The 16015-nt window shown below is 34.4% G+C and overlaps 1 protein-coding gene across 2 annotated transcripts in view; it reads right to left on the bottom strand.

Moving 5' to 3' along the window:
- The window catches only part of LOC150096543 (borealin-like), a 160517-nt gene that overhangs the window by 37933 nt on the left and 106569 nt on the right, over nt 1–16015 (bottom strand). For both annotated transcript variants that reach the window (XM_090408031.1, XM_090408030.1), the window contains exon 6: nt 11683–11861. In XM_090408031.1, the coding sequence (XP_090264157.1) occupies nt 11683–11861 (179 nt within the window). The remainder of the gene's footprint in view (nt 1–11682; nt 11862–16015) is intronic.

The following is a 16015-nucleotide window of genomic DNA, read 5'->3' as shown; positions in this document are numbered from 1 at the left end:
TTGAATTAGTGAGAGAATAATAGAACAGTTATTGTGTTGATTAAAATAGAGATGTTCTGAAATATTGGAAGTTTAGGGAAAAAATTCAGTTTAAAGGAATTCTTATGCGAAAAAAGGTGAAAAAGAGCATTATCAGGGAAATTAATGGATGAATTTCTTTTAAATGAAGCTGCATTGTGACATAGATAAGAGATATACAGTTTCTCCTGATATAATAGACAGTTCCTTTTGATATGTTATACAACAAGTATATTTAAGCAAACATACCAGTTAAGAGCTGTAAACCTAAAAGAGATGAATTCTTTTTGTGTTCAAGGATAAGGAAGAAATTTCCACAAGAAACTTTAAAATTATCTTTGTATTTCAAAGAAATAGAAGGAATTGATATTGTAGAGAAAATATGAAATAAGAAATATGTTCTTTCTTAAGAAAAGTTGCACACAAATTATCTTTTTGCTTTCAAAGAAAAACAGGTATGAACTAATTAGATTTCTATGGCTACAGTTTAGATGGAAGAAACTCTCATGAAATCTTGTGATCTTGAAGAGAAGACAAGAAATTTTGTGTGGTGTTTATGTTCTTTAACTCTGTTGTTAAGTTTATGTGTCCTTTTCTTTTAGGAGTTTTTATATATAATGCAAGTTTGTATATAGCGCTTGCAAAATAAACATTTTACATATTTTAAAGCAATACCATAAATTCACAATCGTCATCATCAAATTCCTGCCATGTACCCACAAGGGGTGTACAGGATATGATACTACTACATGAAAAAATTATATCATTACTAACTTCCTATCTACAATTTTCCCCCAAATCAGACTGTTACTTGTCAAGACTCCGACATTATCAGATCTTATATTTCTATTGTCTAAGGCACTTTGTACCATATCAATCCACCTATATCTTGGTCTTCCTCTGGGTCGTTTTGCTGCCAAACTATCAGAGAACACTTGTTTTGCTAATCTTTCCTCGCCCATTCTGTTTAGGTGACCATACCACCTGAGATTAGCTCTGCTAACACATTCCTGGATGCAGACAATGTCAAGTTCTTTCCTAATATCCTCGTTTTTAATATGATATTGCCATTGATGCCATCTGTTCACGCCTCTAATCTTTCTCAGGACTCTCATATCTGCAGTCTCTAGTCGTTGGTCAAGTGTTTTACTTCTGACCCAGCTCTCAGATCCATAAGTTAAAACTGGTTTGAACACTGTCTTGTATACAGCTAATTTAGTGTTCCGACTAATTTCTCTCTTATTCCATATGAATTTATTCAATTGACTTCCCACCATACCAGCTTTGCTGATTCTGTTGTCTATTTCTATATTTAATTTACCATCTTCAGTAAAAATCGTGCCTAAGTAGCTGAAATGTTTTACTTGTTCCACAGGTTCTCCATTCACAACACAGTTGACATTTTCAATGATTCTGCCTATTTTCATTGTCTTTGTCTTTTTATTGCTGACCTTCATACCATATCTATTACAACAGCTATTCAATTTAGTCAGAGAATCTTGCAGACTTGTAGCGGATTTATTTACAAGTATAACATCATCCGCATAAAGCAAAGAGCTGACGTTAACATCTCCAATTTTGATATCATGTTTAATACCACTTTCCTTCATAATGTGATCCATATAGATAATGTACATCCTTGTCTCACACCAGATTTAACATTAAACCATCTTCCTGTACTTCCTTCAATTCTCACTGCTGACTTACAACTCAAATAAAGACTAAGTATTGCTTGATATAATGCCCCATTGACACCATATAACTGCAGCGTATTGATTAGCTTCTCTCTTGGCACCTTGTCATATGCCTTTCCCAAATCGACAAAACTTAAATACAGATCTTTGTTATATTCCCATGCTTTCTCGACTATTTGTCGTAAAGTGAAGATCTGATCCTGACAGCCTCTGTTTGGCCTGAATCCAGCTTGTTCTTCACCAAGCTTTTCTTCCACAATTCTTCTCAACCGTTTCTCAGGTATACTTGCATAGATTTTGCCAGGAACACTCAGTAGGGAAATACCTCTGTAATTCTCACATTCAGTTTTATTTCCCTTTTTATATATGGGTACTATGAGAGCTCTACTCCAATCATCGGGAATTCGTCCCTCTGTCCAGGCTTTCTGAACTATGCAGTGCAGCCACTGTAAGACTCTCATACCACCATACTTCAGCATTTCTGGTCTAATATCATTTATGCCTGCTGCCTTTCCACATTTCAAGCCTTTGATGGCTTTTTCTACTTCAAGTATGGATATGTATTCCTGCCTGCATGCCTGGTCAGTGTTTTTTACCACTGTGCTGTCATCACTGCTTGTTTCATTTAGCAGTTTTTCAAAGTAATTACTCCATACTTCAAGGATATCTTTTTCTCCAGTTTTCATGTCACCTTTATCATCTCTAACTCCTTTTACAACACTCTTTCCTCCATTCCTAAGCTTCTTCAACAACCTCCAGAATATTTTGCCACCTTCTTGATATTTATTTTCTATATTCTTGCCAAAGTTCTCCCATGACTTTTGTTTAGCTAGTTTTACACAATGTTTAGCATTCTTGCATTTGTCTCTATATTCTCTAAGAGCACAAGCTGACTTATTTGACAGGAACTTTTGATATGCTTTCTTCTTTTCCTTCACTGCCTCTTTAACTTCTTGTGTCCACCATGGAGTTCTAATTTTTCTCTCCTTGCAGACAACTTCACCACATGCCTCTCAAGCTGAATCAATCAGGGCTTTCTTCAAGGCTTGCCACTGAATCTCCATGGTTTGATTCCTGTTCTCAAACTCTTTCATTTTGTTTTCAATAATCTTTGTGTATTTTAGTTTACAGTTCACATCTGAGAGCTGCTCAACTTTTATTCGCTTTAAAACTTTCTTACATGTTATTCTTTTCAATATGAAATTCAATTTTATCCTGCTCAAGACTAAATAGTGATCACTTCCAATTTCAAATCCTCTGTACACTCTGGTGTCCTGCACCAGGGAGAAAACATCACTATCAACAATAACATAGTCAATGAGACTTTTCTTATTCCTTGCCTCTTCTCTCCATGTGAATTTGTGCACATTTTTATGTTGGAGCATGGTGTTAGTAATAACCAGTCCATGTCCTGAGCAGAAATCCAACAGAAATTTGCCATTATTATTAGCTTTGCTCTTTTCTCCAAATTTTCCCAAAATATTTTTGTATGTCTCACAATCATTTCCTACTCTGCTATTTAGATCCCCAACAAGGACCAACTTTTCCTTTCTCATAGTGTCAGTTGCTTTTTCTAAAGCCTCAAAAAATTCCTCCACTTCTACCTTAGTAGAACCTTCTGTGGGACCATAGGCACAAATAAGTCTCATTGTCCAGTTCCCCATTCTCATATTTGCCCACATTACTCTACTTGAGACTGACTGCCATTCAAGAAGATTAGCCTCGTATTTTGTGTTGAATACTATGGCTACTCCTTCTTTTTCTTGATTGTCATTGCCTGAATATAACATTTTGTATTTATTGCTAAGAAAGATCTCACCGGTTTTGATCTTTTTTGTTTCAGTCACCCCTATTATATCGATCTGGTACTTATCTAATTCCTCAGCTAGCTCCATTTCTTTGCCATTCAGGCTTCTTACGTTGATAGTACCGATATTTAACTCTGGTGATGTTGAGTTGGGGTTTGTTTTCAGATTTGTTCCAGTAGCTGACTTTTCGCTGTTTGCCCTGGTTCCCTGGTGAAAACAACGGGCGCCTTGTTTAACTGGGCGACGCCCCAGCCGGCATGAAATTTTGTCATGTTGTACCATCATTTATTTATTTTGGTTTAACCAATAAGAATACAATTTGGTCGGCTAAATCCCAAATTTCCAGCCCATCTTCGTTCGTTCAGTATCCAAGTAGATACCCAACAGGGTGCACCACGAGAAGGTGAGGATTGGGCATTAGGTCAGAAGCCCTGGTCGGTTCTCCGCATTCCTTTAAAGGCTGAGAGGAGGTCTCCTCTCAGTTATACAGCTTGGACCATTTTGCTCTGTTGTACAAAGTTTATGATCACATACCATCAGTGGGAGAGTGACCTTATTATAATAATAATATCCTAAATCTAAATCTGTGATATTAATTAAATAAGTTAATGAATCATTCAGGCATTCTACTCTGGTATCTAATGACAACCTGCACTGGCATTTCTATCAAGGTATTATAATGTGTGTGTGTATTAAGTAATTTCATGCAGCTTTACTGGTTTCTTACTGATATGACAGATTCCAGAGAAAGATTCCATATTCGCTATAGTGAGGAAAGGTGGTTTTTTTTCCAGTATATCCTGTGGAGTTCAAAGCATGGTCCATGAGTCCTTGGCTGTAGTGGTGGAAGTGAATGTAGTGCCTGTGCTCAGCAATTCTGATATTGGCTGTTCTGTCTGTTTGACCATAGCAGGACAGCTTATAACTGCAAAGTACCAAGTAAAAACCTAGGAGGTCTAGACACTTTGCTTGGTCTTTGGAGTAGCAGATATGACAGATTTTTATATGGTCTATAAGTGATTAGAGTTGTACTTTTTTTTAAAAAAAAAAATAGATTTCGGCTAGTTTTTCCAATGCAGCCACAATAAAACTTAGTGATAGACTTGATATAGTCTATGTTTTGGAGGGAATAGCCAGCTAGGAAGGTGAATCAAGTTCAGTAGTGAGGCATTATTATCAGAACAAACCCATTTTGCTCTGTTGTACAAAGTTTATGATCACATACCATCCGTGGGAGAGTGACCAAGAATATGAGGGCTATGTTGAGTTGGCATGTAATCTAGAAAGAGAGGATGCTGTTGTATCCTTACCCACCTTACTCACCTATAGCAAATACAATATGAGACTTTTCTTCGAATCTACTGCAACAAATTTAGGTGAATGAAACTACCTCTAATGTGGGAGGCACTACTCAGATCATCAGCTCAACAGCCAAGAAAATTAGAGGGTACTATTTAGGACTCAAAGCCCATTCTTTGTTGTTGTCACTTACTTCACTGTCACTAATTCAATGTAGTGCCTACATGCATATTTATTTGTGCATTGGTCCCTCATTATGGCAATTTAATTTGCCAAAATATCAGAAGTATTGGTTAAATTACTCTAATTAATATATATTTCATGCTGAAATATCCCTATTAAAATACCAAAATGTTTAAGTTATCAAGAAACTGAAGACAATTGCTGCAGTATTATAAAATTCAACAAGATAAAAAATATAAAAAAAATTCAAATGTATAAAAATGAAAATGGGGATGTGATGTTAGAGAGACATATTCTTAAACAGTGGGAGAAATATATCAAAGATATGAGACAACAGGGAAGGTCTCATCACCAAATTCTTGATATGTACTCCCAGAGGTGTACAGGATATTATCTTAGCACTGCACAAAAAAGTTATATCATTACTAACTTTCTATCAACAGTTTTCCTTCAAATTAATCTGTTCTGTCAAGATTCCAATATTACCAGATCTTAGATTTCAGTTTCTACAGTACTTCTAACTGAATTAATCCACCTAGATTTTGGTCTCTTCCTAGAGATCAGATCTCTAGGAAGAGTGTAAGTAGATTAGCTCTACTTACACATTCCTGAATGTGAAAATGTCAAGTTTTTTTCCTTATGTCCTCACATTTTTAATATGATACTGCTACTGATGTCATCTGTTAACTCCCCTAATCTTTCTCAGTAAATGTCATGTGGTCTCTAGTCGTCGAAATGCTATATTTCTAACCCAACTCTTAGATCCTCAAGTTAAATCTGGTATGACTTCACAACTTCCTACTTATACAGCTTTGTTAAATTCCATATCTAATTAGCAAAGCTATCTAATCAAGAGTCATGTGAATAAGTTTACATGGAATAAGAATAGTAAAAACACTAAACTAGATATATGAACAGCTGCAATGTTTTATTGGTTCTACAGGCTTTCTATCAACGATGTTGATGTTTGAAATGTTTCTGGATATTTTCATTGTCATTGTTTTCTTATTGTCAATTTTGATACTAAATTTCTTACTGCAGTTATTCAACTTAGTCAGGGAATCCTGCAGACCTGCACTGGGATTTCTTTATAAGTATAACACATCATCTGCATAAAGTAAAGAGCTAAACATTTCCAATTTTGATATCAGAGTCATTGCCATGTTCTGCCATAATGATGAATAACAATGGAGATAATATGTGCCCTTGTCTCATACCTGATTCAACATCAAAACATCTTCCTGTACCTCCTTCATTTCTAACTGCTGACTTACAATTCAAATATGGACTATGTACTGCTTGGTATAATGTTATAATGTCCCATTGACAACATATAACTAGCATTTTGAGCAGCTTTTCTCTCGACATTCTGTCATACACCTTTTCCAGATCTACAAAACTACAATTTTTCTTAGCCTTTTCTAAAGTATGCATGCATAAATCTTACCAGGAATTACACTGCTGGGTAATTCCTTTGTAATTTTCAATTCAGTTTTATTTCTTTTTATAGTTGGTACTATGAGAGCACTACTCCAATCATCTACAATTCACCCTTCTGAATAATGCAGTGTAGCCATCATAAAACTTATACCTCCATATTTAAGTATTTCTGGCCAAATAGCTACTCCAGCTGCCCTTCCACATTTCAAGTTTTTAATGGTTTTTTCCTACCTCAAATATTGGAATGTACTCCTGCTTGCCACTTGAATGTTTTCTACCTCCATGCTGTTGCTACATTTAATCGTTCAAAGTAATTACTGAAGACATCTAGAATAACTTCATGTTTCACCTTTTTTGACCTGTGAATCTTTTAAAGTACTAGTTCCTCCATCTATAAGCTTTCAACAGCCTCCAGATTATATCGCAACCTTCCAGATATTTATTTTCTGTATTCTTACTTAACTCTTACCATGGGTTTTGTTTAGCTAATTTTACACATTGCTTTGATATATCTATATGCTCTTAGAGTATATGATGGCTTATTTCCACAATCATTCAATATGCATTCATTCTTCTTTTCCTTGACTGCTTTTTTAACTTCCTGAGTCCAGGAAGTTAAAAGTTAAAGTTGTTAGTCTTACAATAAGGATGAGACTGTAAAGATTTAGAATTCTTCACTTCCTGAGTCCAGGAAGTTAAAAAATCAGGATATTATCTCATTATCCAAATATTGAATGCCAACATTTAACTTTTCCCTTAATGAAAAACTGGAAAAACTACCAAGTAATGACTGAGGTGTGTGTTCCAATGTCAAAAAGTATTTTACATGACAACCCTGCAATTTTGGCATCATTAACTTAAGTTTTGAATCTGCTAGATCCAGAGTTGGTAAAATTTTACAAGGATGAGACTGTAAAGATTTAGAATTCTTCACTTCTCTTCTAAGCATGTTCTACACAACATTTAAAGACTGAGAATCTTTATGTGCTGTTGTGACTTCTTCAAGATTAAAGGCAACTCTACAGAATAGTGTTTGGAGATGTGACCTAATTCCCATCTAAAACATTTGACAGTTTTGCATCCACCCATTTGCTTCTCATGTGGCATTCATGAAATAGCAGTTCTGAAATTGACTTCAAAATTTCATCCTATATCTTTGAAATAATCAACATCTTATCATCTACTCTCTTTTCTAATTCTTGCTTTAACTTCTCAAATTGCTCATCAAAGTTTTGCATTTGAAAGTTCATGACATAACTAGCATATGAAAGTGTCCCGGATTCAAAGGAATTTTTCTTACACAGCATGGAAAAGCTTGATTCATCAACTGTATTAACAGATTTAGCTGTGTTTGGATACAAACTTTGAATCAGTGATTCTTCCTTTTGATCAACTCCAAGAACTCCTTTAATATCAGTAATTCTTTGTTTGTAAACTGACCTTTTTAATTCAGGCTTCAATCCATTTCTGAATTGAGAGAGAAGAGTCCTTTTCAAAAATTCACTATCATAAAAGTGGGAAACAAATTCTTTTTGCATCTGTACTTGTGAGTAAACTTGCCAAAGATTGGGGCCAAGTTCCTGTTTTCTAGAACATTCCTCAATGGAAGTACTTTTAAGCAGTTTATTAAAATTAAAAGCATCAGTTCCTTAGACCATCTACTAATTTTCTTAACTGTTTCTGCTATTTCAAAGAATGCTTCAATATTTTCATTAGAATCACGATTAAAGTTTGCTATAGCATAACTCAAGTTCACATATTTTGAAAATTCTTCATTCTGTAATGAAGATTCAGAATTTTCACTTGTTATACTTGAATTATTTTCTTAATCACTTAAATATACTAATATCACAAAAAATTATGTATAAGATTCCATTTCTCAATTATTTAATATTCTCTTAATCCTGTCAATGATTGCACCATTTACACACACACACACAATCACCACGTTTTTAAACCCTTTAATTTAAAATAAAAACAAAACATTGAAACTAAACTTCTAAATAACCTTGCAAACACAGGTCCATATCCCAGGATTTATCGTAAACATCTTCTAAATTAACCCATTAAGAGACTGAGTCTTCTCACACCTTATAAGCACAATAAAAAAAAAATATATATACATATATATATATATATATATATATACACACACATATATCCAACAGAAAATCAATACAACTTAACTATGCAAGTGCCAATGCAATCTTCAGGTTACAACTCCAAACAACATGCTATGCAGCTTCCTTTCAGTTATCATAAATCAACAGTTGTATGTTGCTGTCTATTTATGACAGTAACATAGTCCAATTCTTCTTGCATTTAGAATTGCAGAACACTGAAGAAAACATCGTCTTCATCCAATGCAATTTAGTAACTTCACTTTCTATATGAACGTAGCAACAAGCTCCATCAAATAAACTACTAAAACCATATCAACAGTTTTATCACTTAAGAGAAACTTTGCCTCCTATGAGATATGAGAGTTATAAGAAAAATTAGAAGTGAACAGATGGCACCAATGCAAGAATCATACTAAAAATGAAGATATCAGGAAGGAACTTAACACTATTATCATTCAGGAATGTGTGAGAAGAGGTAATCTCAGGTAGTATGGTCAATTAAAACAGAACGGGAGGGGAAGGGCTAGCACAGCAGATGTTTCATATCAGGATGATAAGTAAAACATTCAGAGGAAGAGAACAAGATCTGGGTGGATTGATTCAGTTAGAAGTGTCTTAGAAGACCAAAATATATCTCACAATATTGGAGTTCTGACAGATAACAGACTATATAATTTGCAGGAAAACTGTCAATAGGAAATTAGTTATAATGTAAACTTTTCATGTTGTACTATCATTGTACTATGTACACCCTTAACCATCCTACCAGCCAAGGTAGATGAAATAGTCAGACAAAATTGCACTTCCTATTCATGTTATTCAATAGGTGTTACAGAATCATATCCAGATTTAGCTGGATATCTATAGACGTCACGGCCGGTTGGGAGGTTAAGGGTACATATCAGGAATATTCAGCAGAGGATAACCGAGATGATATCTGGAATTGTGCATATAAGGACAGACTAAAGGACGTGGTCTTCAAAGTTTGGATAACAGGTGGAAGAGAGGAGAGATGAAAGAAATACATAGACTGGTAAGGGGATCTTATAGATATGAGATGTTACTGTTAACAGGAAAAGGGCGATTTCTGGAAACTGGGCAAGGATGTGGGTTAGAGCAGCGCTTCCCAAACTGTGGGCAGCGGCCCCCTTGGGGACCTTAGGTTTTGTTGAGGGGGCCGTGAAATAATGAAAACAAATTTAAAATGTTTTAAGACTAAGTAGATTTTTTTTATTTTAAAAGAAACGTATTTAACTTTTATTATTTCTTTTTTGTTATTTTTTATATTTTAATGGAAATCTTTCTGTCCCTTTCATCACGCGTTCGTAATCAGGGACTGTTGATACTGACTTTATATACATATCAAAACTCGTTTTATATTATCACTGTCATCCGAGCTAGTTTTCTGTTACCAATAAAAGTTTCGCATATACTTCACACATGAAAAAAAAGCTTAAACAAGTTCATGTGGGGAGATAGTAACTAGCTTGCAGTGGTAAACAACACGTCCTCTCACTATACTGCAGAGGCAATAAAAACAAGTACTTTTATTATGCCAGTGAATAAGGTATGAGCAGTCTGTGAAATATATTTCTCAACAAATAGTGCAATTAGAGACAACTGGGATAAAAACACTAATTAATGAATCACATGTCCCCTCATACAGAAACTATGCTGTATAGACTGAAACAAAACCATATGTTGCATGGGCAAACACAGTATCTAACTAAAAACTAGTGTTATTAATTAGATGTGTGTGAGTTCGATTTCTCAAGGCAGCAATAAAATTCAACCGAATGTTAAAATTCGTAAAAGTGTTAAAACTAAGTAATATATATATATAATGAATGTTATGGCAGTTTCACATATGGAATTTGGTTGAAGAGAGTTAGCATGTCAGCTATGCTTTTATCTTTCGGTTGCGCGATCTTTTGTTAATACCACACCAATCATATGCACGTTTTAATAACCTGCCTTTGCTGTCTGTTTCGCGTTAGGCTTAATTACCGTACAAGGGAGAAAAGTCACAAAAGAAAAAAATGTTCCTGGTCCTGGGATTCCCTTATTCAGGTAATATTCACTAATTTCATGTTGTTAGTCTGTGGTGTGCCAGTATCAGTAAGTGGTGATATTATTTGATCTATTCTACATTAAAAAAAATTAACACTGAGATGGATAAGTGGCTGATAAAAAATAAAAAAATTCCCCGCGAACAATCAGCAGAAGCAGAAACAGACTCAAAAAAAAGGAAGTATTTCATATTTTACCAGAACAGCCTGCATCGTCTTCAGAACCAAACGGTAAGAGGCAAAAAATGTAATATGTGCATTTGATTTTTGCAATATTCGCTGTGTATGTTTTGTATTGAATATAAATACAATAAATATTATAATAATATATCTCTCTATTACGATTTTTTTCGAGGGGGGGGGGGCCGTGAAATATTTTAATTTTTGCAAAGGGGGCCCTGACATCCAGAAGTTTGGGAAGCACTGGGTTAGAGAACACAAGATTCTTTTCTTAGCATGTGGTGAGTGAGCCAGTTGGAATGAGCTTTGGTGAAAAAATTCACCAAAGATGTACTTGTAACATCCATGGTGAATTTTTTTAGAAGATATGAAGATTTATTTAGATATGAAGATTATGTATTTGGATACTGTGTGACTATATAAGGAGAGAGAGGATCTATACAAATTAGACAATACAAAACACCACTAAATCAGTTGAATTACAAATAAGCCATAAGAGAGAGCTATGACCTGACATATCAGGTCAAAATAATTGATACATGGTCATATAGCCCATGTCTCAATTATTTTAGTATTTAATGATTAGAGAGCTTTCTATGGTTCACATATTTTCTTTAACCACATACACACTACCATTTTTGTTACAGTATAATACAGTATACAGGAGTTTAGACAATCTCAGTAGATTTCTTTTCTTCTTTCAAAACTACTATAACATATTGTGAAATAATTGCATCTGCCAATTTAAGCTTACTCTGATTTCTTATTTTGTACTCACTGCAGAATTTTACATTATCTACTAGTATGTTCTGCAAAAAACCACAAAAATTTAGATGACAAAATTTAACACTGAATTATTCAGACTTACTTAGGATCAAACTTTGGAGTTATAAGCTGAATTCTAGATGAAGAATGGTTTTCTACTGGGGGTATAATTAAAGATCCATCCTCTTCCTCAGTAGAAGAATCTTTGCTGTACTGTTGATCTTCTGATCCATTCTGAACTTTTGCATCATGAAATTTACTATCTTGCTTTTTTCTTTTATTCTAAAAGATACAAAACCCATTCCAAATTTAGTAGTAAATTTCTGTGCATGGTATTCAAACATGTTCTCTATTTATCTACCTGTTGAGATAATCTGAAATGAAATCTAATAAACATTCTTTTTCCCCATCTCTAATAAAACCATTACATCACTGTAATCAAAATGCACTGGTACTTGTGTACCAGATTAGTTTCATCAGCATTTCAATGACATCCTCAGATGCTGGATGTCATCGATGTGATATTAAACCAATATAAATACTACATTCAACAAAATACTAAAGAAAGGAAATTTACCAACACAAAATTTACCCATCCACAAAAAATCCTGCACTAACTATAAACCTATCACCCTTCTAAGCCATTGCTATAAAATATTCATTAGGATTCTTCAAAACAGAGTTAAACATCCCTAAGAATAACAGATGGAAGAGCAAATGGGATTTAAAAATAGCAGAAGCACAATAGATGCAATTTTCACATTAAACAGATTAGCAGATCTTATGAGAGATAAAAATAAAAAAACTCTACTGCTGTTTTATCGACTTCAAACAAGCTTTTTACTCAATAAACAGAAGCAAACTCATTAAAATTCTAGAAAACAGAGGGTTTGACAAATACCTATTAAATTGTATCAAGAATTATTATTCAGAAACAAGCATTAGTGAATTACAAAAACATAGAAACAGATAAAATAGCAATTAAAAAAAGGAGTTATGCAAGGCTGCCCATTGTCACCATATTTATTCAACCTGTACTTAAAAGAAGTAGTAGACGAAGGACAACAGATGTGTGAAGGTATAACCATAAATGGAAGAAATATAACACATTTAAAGTATACTGATGACATAGTTATCACTACAGACAGCCAAGAAAAATTAGAAAATATCCTGGCCAAGCTGCATCAAACAAGTAACAAATATGATATGAAAATCAATTTTAGTAAAACAAAACTAATGGAAATAGGAAGAAAAAGGGAAGCAATCCAAATTTATTTATTTGTATGGAGTTTCCTCCATTTTTCTCCCCCGTCCCTATTGGGGCGAGTTGAGCCCCCTCATGAGGTGTAAAGTATTTATGGCTGTAGATCCGTCTGTGTTCAGGGGGCCGTTTTGCCTGCTTGTGGGATGAAAAACGCCAGATAAACTGGCAGAAAAAACACTACTGCCTGCACCCAAGACCGGCTAACTTGGCTATGGCTGAGGAAGATCCTCAAATTCCTCACTTTTTCTTCGACGGGAATCGAACCTGGGACACTCCTTCCCCCAGTCATATGGTTGCGAAGCGCAAAGCCACTAGCACAGACAGCAATCCAAATAAAAATAGGAAACAACAAGTAAAGTAGTTCAATTACCTAGGATCAATGATCACTGAAGATCTAGACTATTTCGAAACCATCAAACACAGAATCAGTAATGGATGGATAACAATGGGCAGACTACAAAAAATATGGAACAATAAAAGATCAAGCAAAGAACTCAAATTAAAGATATATAAAACAATGATAATTCCCACAGTGCTCTATGGCTCAGAATGCTGGATCTTAGGGAAAAAAGAAACAGAATAAACTCAATACTTTTGAAATTAAATGCCTAAGAAAAATCAATAGAATAAACTGGACAGAAAGAAAAACAAATGAAAAAGTCAGAGAAGAACTTAACTTTAAAGACACAATAATTACAGCACTAAAAAAGAACCAACTAAGCTGGTTTGGACATGTTTCTAGAATGAACCCAGAAAGACTACCAAACATACTATTAAATGGTAGAATTGAAGGACAGCTCAGCAGAGAAAGACCAAGAAAGAAATGGATTGACAACATTAAAGAAAGCACCCACTTAAACTCTATAATAGAACTCCATAAAAAGACAGCAGACAGAAAGAAATGGCAAAAATTCGTTCTTTGAAGAACTCAACCCATGATGAGCAGAAGAGAAGAAGAAATATTACATTATGTGCAAAAAAGCAAAATGCAGGCACAACAGAAATGATGTAAACAAACTGAGACTACATCTCTCAACTTTGGCAGCAAACTGGCTACAGCTGGAATTGTTGAGGCAATGCATGGACAGGAGACTGACTTCCCTCAGTGTGGACAGTATGTTTGCAAGTCTGTCACCTCTCACTGCAGGTTCCACTTCCTTTTTATCTCTATCTTACCACATACAATTGGATCGCAACTCAAAGAAATGTAATTTTACCGTTGTTAAAAAAATTCTCCCACAAAAAATAGTTTAAAAATAATCATAACAAAAAAATCCAACACAAAAAAAACTATAAAAACATCAAAAACCATAAAAAAACAATACACCCCTCTCCCAACATTATGCTTACAAAAAAAAAAAGTTTCCACATCCACTTCAATATCTGTGGTCTAATGAGCAATATAAGTAATGTGCACCACCACCTAGTCATCTAAACCAGAATTACTATTCCTATCAGAACCCCCGACTGTCAACCTCAACAACCAGTGTCCACCTCAAATGCCCAAACTACATCACAAGTGGAAATGAATTTCCATGACAGCAGGACCATGCAAACAAATAATGTTTGCTTTGAAACTTATTAAAATTTATCATGTTGGAGGTTTAATGGAATATTATCAGCACTAGGAAAGGATTAAAACTAATTTTAATGCTTCCGACATTTTGTCTCAGTCACTCAGACATCTATCTTCAGGGATTACAAATAACTTTTGTAACAACACACTCAAATACAATACAATACTAAGTGAAACACGTGGGTGACTAATTCTAAAGTCCAATTTAATATTCCATTAAACCTCCAACATGATGTCCTCACAGCACTTAAGCCTCAACACACAGGTTACTAAAATTCACTTTTATTAGGATGTCTGATTCAGGACTTCACTCACCAGGAAACCTTGAACTGTTAATTCTCATCGGAGATTAGGCAAAAAGTATTTCAGTAGCATGTGTATGTATGTCTTTAGTCAGGCTGAATTTTAAAATATGACATGCCAGCCCGCATTATTATACAGTTAGGTGAAACTATGAAAACAAAAGTCACACGTTTTTAATAACTGCTATCTTTCTTTCATTACAAATAATCATGGAAACTGTTAATAATTCAAATAAAGATAAATTATTTTAAATCGATACTACCCTAAAAAAAAAGTAAATTCAGATCTTTATAAAAAGAGATACTCTACTATTAATATTACTAAGAATAATGTTATGCTTAATAACATTAAACATAACTAATATTAAGAACATTCATATATAACCTAAAGAACAATAAATAATCACACAAGCAAAGTGGATATTAGATCCAACATTATTTCAAAGCCAAACGTAGAAATAAGTTGACCAGAAAGCTTGTGGAAATAAGTTGACCAGAAAGCTTGTGGGAATACATTCTTCAGCATTCAGGAGTTCCTTAGTGTGGACCACTTAAAAGACATAGGTGCTGCCCAAGCATCTATATATTCGCCTTTTATTAGTCCATTTTAATAATGGCCTGACAGTCGTTTCGAACTGGTTGGTTCTCTTCAGAGACCAGGCAGAAACCTTAGGAGAGAAAAATCTTTCAGTACTAAGGAACTTGAAATGCTAGAGAAATCTATTTTTTGTAAGCTCTCTGGTCAACTTGCGAACTTACAAAAAATACATTTCCCTAACATTTCAAGTTCCTTAATACTGAGAGTTTACGCTCTCTTAGGGTTTCTGCCTGGTCTCTGAAGAGAACCAACTAGCTCTAAACAGCTGACAAGCCAGTGAAACCTTATCAAAATGGACCAATAAAAGACGAATATATAGACGCTTGGGCAGCACCTATGTCTTAAGTAGTCCACACTAAGGCAACTCATGAATGCAGAGGTATTCCCACAAACTTTCTGGTCAACTTACAAAACTTTCATAGTTTCTACATTCGGCTTTGAAATAATGTTGGATCTAGTATCCTTCGCTTATGTAATTTTGAAGTGCTGAACTGAAGCCTTTTGGCTCTTTATTTTAATAATAAATAATCATTTTGTAAAATTCTGGATTTTGAGAAATGAATACAATTATTTTACAATGAGTAAACTTTATCTCCCCTCCCTCTTTAAAATATAGAAGTTTGCAAAATTGACACTTCATGAAGATCTTACACCTACCATATATATAAGTATAAGCTAGACAATTATCCATATGGA

This window comes from Typopeltis vanoorti, chromosome 18 (assembly GCF_054136105.1).
Source record: "Typopeltis vanoorti isolate ZY-2024b chromosome 18, IOZ_Tvanoo_1.0, whole genome shotgun sequence".
In the NCBI taxonomy this organism is placed as follows: Eukaryota; Metazoa; Arthropoda; class Arachnida; order Uropygi; family Thelyphonidae; genus Typopeltis; species Typopeltis vanoorti.
Note: the sequence above shows the minus strand (reverse complement) of the source record. Positions and strands in the feature narration are given on the sequence as shown.